Source organism: Monopterus albus, unplaced genomic scaffold, assembly GCF_001952655.1.
Source record: "Monopterus albus unplaced genomic scaffold, M_albus_1.0 scaffold26.1, whole genome shotgun sequence".
Classification (NCBI taxonomy): Eukaryota; Metazoa; Chordata; class Actinopteri; order Synbranchiformes; family Synbranchidae; genus Monopterus; species Monopterus albus.
In genome coordinates this window covers 464,343-471,155 of record NW_018127906.1, presented here as the reverse complement: position 1 = coordinate 471,155, position 6,813 = coordinate 464,343, and the positions used below count along the sequence as shown (strand labels likewise).

The 6,813-nt window shown below is 43.0% G+C and overlaps 1 protein-coding gene across 5 annotated transcripts in view; it reads right to left on the bottom strand.

Annotated features, from left to right (window-relative positions):
* Positions 1-2,137: 2,137 nt before the first annotated feature.
* ift20 (intraflagellar transport 20 homolog (Chlamydomonas)) overlaps positions 2,138-6,813 on the bottom strand; it is a 17,139-nt gene continuing 12,463 nt past the window's right edge. For 4 of the 5 annotated variants that reach the window (XM_020595170.1, XM_020595171.1, XM_020595169.1 and 1 more), the window contains exon 5: positions 2,138-2,845. In XM_020595170.1, coding sequence (XP_020450826.1) covers positions 2,764-2,845 — 82 coding nt within the window. In that variant the 3' untranslated portion in view covers positions 2,138-2,763. Of the gene's footprint in view, positions 2,846-3,845; positions 4,005-6,813 lie in introns of those variants that run through there. The other variant, XM_020595173.1, reaches the window with a different exon arrangement.

Here is a 6,813-nt window from a genome sequence, read left to right as displayed (position 1 = left end):
CCTGAGCCCACCAGGCCTATACATTTTATCACCTCGGTTGGGCTAGCCCCATACTACACAGAAACGTCAACCGGGACGTCTCTGTTACCAGCTTTGCAGCTGGCCATAGCAGTAGTCAAAACATGAAGCAAATCAACGTGTGAATGTGTATGTCTGTTGGTTAAGTGGTGTGTAACTAAAAACATTCTCACGACCTCTAGTACATGTCGTGACTTGAACATAGGAACATTATGGCTAAGGCTACAGTTATACACATCGTAATAATAATATTAAACACCCTGTCTGCTGACAGTCATCAACTCTTCTCTGTGGTATCCTTGACCAGAAGTACCCTGTAGAAACTCATAAGCAGGCCTAAGCATTTGACAGTCTAACTAGACACCCTATCTCCACTAAACATTTCTAATACATAAAGTATCTATCCAATATCTATCTGACTAAAAATACCTAACAATATATAAAAGGAAGTGCAGCTCTCCATTCAAAAAGCTTCTCCCTCAGACTGTCTAACACTCTGTTAGACACGCAGCAACATTCAGGTAGATGTCAAGTCTTTATTTTGCACTGACTGAGCCTTGGTAAGACAATTTTTCCAGAACAGGTCATATGAAGAAATTATAAGAATGTGTTTTCTATTACATAAAGGTCAGTACACTGCTTAAAAGACGAGCAATAGACGAGTGGGGTCGTGAGCTAAAATCCACTACAAAGAGGTCATGTCTATACCTATGTGGTTTCAGCCACAAAGGCCCCTTTTATAAGCCCAAACAATTAAAATATGTTTAGGGGACACCAGCAATTTTACATGTCAGAGTCAAGTTACTAGAGGAATATAAAAATGCCATGATGTTACATTAAAGGTATTGTAGGAAGTTTTGGAAATTAACCCTTACATGGGACCAAAAGTCAGGATATTTCTGCCTTAATGTTTTGGTGGAGGATATTTCCCAAAGTCAGATGCAAATATCTGCATTTTAAAATTACTGTGGGTACATAGAAAGAAGACTGACAAGTCTGTTTCTGTCCACATTGGTACATTAATAAAATCAATAAAGTAATCTCTTTAATGTTAAATAGATGAGCCTTAAGTCTAGATGTCTTATCATAGAATACTTCAAATGTTTACGGCCCTAATATTTCATCATTGCTTCTGGGAGAATGTCCTTTGGACAGATGAAACAAAATTGGAGCTTTTTAGTAAGTCACATCAGCTCTATGTGGCTAATAACCCAAAATATCCAAAAGGAAGAATAGATGAGAAACAAACATCAGAACATTCTGATGTGGCCTGCTATTTGCCCAGATCCTAATCCAAATGAACATGGACCAGACCCCCGAAGTAATTTTGGGAATGTTACGCTGGGCAAGAGTAAATTTATTACATATTTTTGTAGTAGGCCTATCTCTTTCAGGTTTTGCAGTTTATAAACAGTCCCTGTGCACTTGTCTCACAAGCGCCGCACAATGAGACCAATGTTATTTATCTGGAGCTGAGGATGACTCATTTAATAAAAACAAGCTTGTTGTCTACATTACTACGGAACAAAAGAGGCATTTGTATTTTAGCAATGTTTCACTATTGATCCAAAACTTTGAATTTCTGAATATCTTTCCAACTTTACCGAAGTCAGCAGCTATATAATACCATTGTGAGCACATTGACAGCTATCACCTCCTCTGTCTGGGAGGAAATATAACATTTCCATGCAACTTCAGCTTTAGATCATGGCCTCCTTTTCAGTCAATTAGGTACATCAGAATGATCCAATATGACTTCACTTCAAGGGTAATGCACAAGGGCTTGCTCAATTATTGGTAGGGACATTTCTGTCCTCCCAAAATATTGGTAGGGACATATCCCTATCATCCATATGCAAAACTACACCCTTGTGCAGAAAGCACCCATAAACTCAGAGAACTGGAGCAGTCTGTTCAGGAAGAGATGCCATACTGCCAGTTGAGAAGTGACCAAGTCTCACTAAGAGCTACCTTATATGGAAAACAGAAAAACAGATGCCAAATACTTTTATCAGTTTCAACTTACCACAGAGAAGGGGAAAGGTACCAAAGCTTTTAGCCACATCCATACATTATTTTGCATTAAAGAAAGAAAAAAAAAGATTCTTGGTGTGCCCCATTTTCTTGTGCAATATACAGTTTTTATTCAAGTATAACCATCTGTCATCTAATTAATACATGAAAGACAATGATACACATAACAGAAGGACAATGTAGCTGAAGAGAAGATATTTTTCCACATGCATTGTCCCCACAGACTCGTTAATACCAGGAGAATGAACTAAAACATAACAGACACCCAAATCAAAATGTCAACTTTCTGCTATCATTTAAAACTAAAATGTATTTACAGATGCATGCACACACAAGATTTGAGTCGATATAAAATGTAATAAAACTAGATATACAGAGCAATTCTTCGGTATAAATAGTAAAAATAATATTTTGTATAAATAGATTTTTGGTGTGAACAAAACAATGTCTAAAGTGTATTCAAGTTACGACACTGTAAAGCCTCACACCTGCTGACCAGAGCTGAGCAGGCACAGCAGACAGCTGGCACACAAAAGCATAACAGAAATAAGGTGGTGCGAGGAGGTGCAGAGGTTTTAGGATGAAGTTGGAGCTTTGGGATTGCTTCAGAAAAAGTTGCAGCAGAGTAATTCCCTGAAGTGGGGACAGGCACTCGCACTCTGGAATCATGACTGCATAAGTCAGACATTTTCTGCTGTCTCAGTCATAGCCTTACTTCTGCAGAATAAACTGGTCAATGAACTCATTCTGTTCAGACTCCACTTTGGACAATGCTTCATACTCAACACGATATCTGAAACAAGGAAACATAACAGACAACCAATTGTAACTAAATTCATGAAAAATCCCATCACTTGTGTGAAACAGTTTGTGAATGCTATGTAAAGTAGTAGATATGATACAGTCAGTTGTGTATGATACAGTTTATTTGTATAGCACCAAATCACAACAAAAGTCATCTCAGGACACTTTACAAAGTAAGGTCTAGACCTTACTGCTATCACTATTATTACAGAGGAAAAACCCAACAAATCCCCCTTGAGCAAGCACTTGGCGACAGTGGGGAGGAAAAACTCCCTTTAATGGAAGAAACCTCTGACAGATCCTGGCTCTTGGTGGGCGGCCTTCTGCCTCGACCGGTTGGGGTGAGTGGATAGAGGGGAGAGAAAAGAAGAAAAGCAACAAGACACAACAAACAATCAAACACGGGTCAAGCTAATGTGGCCAGTGACTGCTCATCAGAGCCAGAGCTACCTGCAGAAAGGTACAGGGAGAGAGGGAGGACACACTATGGGAGAGAGGAGGACACAAAGTTAGTGATGTGTAGTGGTGGCATATAGATGGATGAAGAGAGGAGAGAAACTCAGAGCATCATGGGGCCCCCAGCAGTCTAGGCCTGTAGCAGCATAACTAAGGGAAGGCTCAGTGTCACTTGATCTAGCCTTAACTCTAAGCTTTATCAAAAAGAAAAGTCTTAAGTCTACTCTTAAAGGTAGAGAGGGTGTCCGCCTCCCAAACAGAGACATTGCTGGTTGGTCACTGCAGGAGCATTCCCGGTGTGTGGGTTTTCACTGAAAATAACAGATGTGGGTGTTTTGACACGCATCACATGCCTTCTGTGTGCAGTGCCATTAAGCGACATATCCCCACATGCCTATCAGATGAATCAGGCCCACCCAACATGTTCCGAGCATTTATTTCAACAGAACAGAAGTGGATATGTAATTGATTGTTAAAGTTTCAATATGTAGAAAAAAAAAAAAAAAAAAAAAAAATCTTAAGCAGAAACATCACCCAAAACTTATCTTAATGGGGAGAGTTGCTGTTGAAGGCTCCTGTGACCCAGACCCAGAATCAAACAGCCTGGCAGCAGTACAGAGGTATTCCCTACTAAAGGTTGTTGACCACTCTAACCAATCATAGAAGGCCACAGTCAGGGGTGGAGTTCACAGCTGTCAATCAAAACGTGAACAAGATTATAGTTTACTGGCAGGCTAGCAAGCTTCTGATTCCAGATTCAGTTGAAACAGCTACATAAAAAGAAATGGTCAAGAAAAGAAAGTTTTATAGAGAAAGAAGAAAAGAAACCAACAGTGTTTTCACACACTGATTTGTTACAGGTTACCACAGTATCAACACTGACGGCCATATAACGATTTAAAATAGATTAAATCTTGAACATGCAGATACTGTATATTTATCTTTGCACTATTTACAGCCGTTGAACTGTTCACTCATGTTCAAAGTTCAAAGTGTTTATTTTGTCATATGAACAGTTAGGAAACATGTTTCCCTGTACAATGAAATTCTTACTTTGCCGTCCACATGAATCCCACAAAATACAAATGAAATATAAAGTAGATAGATAGATAACACAAAATCTAAGGCACTTTAAGCAGCAGCAAATGCAGCAATATAGTAAAAAAATATACAAGAATATAACAGAATGTATGCTGCATAGGAGCAGCATGTGCAGCAGAGTCACTGTGCAATTATGCATGTTAACACAAAAATCTAGGACACTTTAGGCAGCAACAAATGCAGCAATACAATAAAAGAATATAATAGAGAATGTATGCTGCATGGGAGCTGCATGTGTAGCAGTCAACAGTCATTGTGCAATTATGCACGTGCAAACAGAATGTAAACAGTACATCATATATTTCCAGGTAATAAACTCCTCAGCTGTTTAGGAGTCTGATGGCAGAGGGAAAGAAAGAGTTTTTCAGTCTAGTGGTCCTGCATTTCACACTTCTGAACCTCCGGCCGAGGGCAAAGAAGTGAACAGTCCGTACTGGGGGTGGGTGGGATCTTTGAGGATGGAGGCAGCCTTCCTATGCAGCCTGCGGTGGTAAATGCTCTGCAGAGTGGGCAGTGGAGTCCTAGTGATCTTCTCTGCAGTCTTTACCACTCTCTGCAGGCGCTTGCGGTCCATAGCAGTAGTGCTGCTATACCAGACAGTGATGCAACTGGTCAAGATGCTCTCAATAATGCAGCTGTAGAAGTTGCAAAGGATCCTAGGCGACATGCCAAACCTCCTCATCCGCCGTTGGGCCTTCTTGACCAGCTGTGTGGTGTTAAGTGTCCAAGTGAAGTCCTCACTGATGTGGACACCCAGGTATTTGAAGCTGCTCACCCTCTCCACTTCGAGCCCCTGGATGAACAACGGTTGATGAGATATCCTCTCCTTCCTCATGTCCACTATCATCTCCTTCGTCTTGTCCGTGTTGAGGCTGAGATTATTGTTCTTGCACCATGACACCTGACCGGCCACCTCCCTCCTGTAGGCTGCTTTGTCCCCACCAGTGATGCGACCTATCGCTGCGGTGTTATCCGCGAACTTCAGGATGATGTTGTCTTTGTGGGAGGTGACACAGTCATGGGTGAACAGGGTGTAGAGGATGGGACTGAGGACACATCCCTGTGGGGTGCCAGTGTTTGTAACAATGCTGGCTGAAGAACTGTTGCCAGTCCTGACAGTCTGGGGCCTCTGCCAGTCAAAGTCCAGTAGCCAGTCACAGAGGGTGGGGTGCAGACCTAGTGTGGACAGTTTGTGGGTGAGTTTGTTGGGGACAACTGTGTTGAAAGTGGAGCTGTAGTCAATGAAGAGTATCCTGATGTAGGAGTCTCCATTGTCCAGGTGAAAAAGGGAATAGTGGAGTGCAGCCGCGATGGCGTCTGAGGTGGACCTGTTGGGCCGGTAGGCATACTGCAGGGGGTCCAGGGTGCCCGGTATACTGCTCTGAATGCAGGCCAACACCACTCTCTCAAAGCACTTCATAATAATTGGGGTGAGTGCCACTGGCCTGTAGTCGTTCAGGCAGGTGACCGGGCTCTTCTTGGGAAGTGGGACGATGGTTGTGGTCTTAAAGCAGGTGGGGACGATGCTCTGGCTGAAGGAGAGGTTGAAGATGGTGGTGAGAACATCAGCCAGCCCGCTGGCACATGCCCTGAGAGCCCTCCCAGGGATGTTGTCCGGTCCTGCTGCTTTGCAGGGGTTGATCTTCCTCAGGACTGTGCGTACCTGGCCTGGTGAGACAGTTAGTGGAGGAGAGTTGGGGGGCTGGGTGGTCTTGGTGTGTGTGTGCCTCCTCTCTGTGCTGTGGCTGGAGAAATGTGGTCTGAGCATCCAAGGTGGGGGCGGGGTGCGGCCCTGTATGCACTACGTATGTTACTGTAAACATGATCCAGAGTGTTCTTGCCCCGAGTGGGAATGTTGACATGTTGGTAATATTTGGGGAGTACAGTATTCAAATTGCACTGGTTAAAGTTTCCTATAAATACAGCATCTGGGTGTGCTGTGTCTAGCGCGCTGATGACATCATAGAGTTTACTGAGAGCCGCAGAGGCATTAGCTCTTTGGCTAATGTACACAGCAGCTAGAAACACAGCACTATGCTCTCTGGCTAGATAGTAGGGCCGGCATTTCAGCAATAAAAACTCTACGTTTGGCGAACAGTGCTTATAGACAGTCCGTACATCTCCACACCACAAGTTATTGATAAACACACACACCGCCTCTTTTTACCTTCCCCGAAGCAGCATCACCTTGATGTACAGTGTATGTGTTTGTAGCTGAATTGTGGAATCTGGAACTCTGTCAGAAAGTCAAGTCTCGATGAGAAGTAGAGCACAGCATTCTCTGATTTCTCGTTGTGCTGTAATCCTAGCCTTTAGCTCGTCCAGTTTGTTTTCCAGAGACTGTACATTAGCTAGGAAGAGGCTGGGTAATGGCGGGGGGGGAGGGGGGGCTTTTTGCCT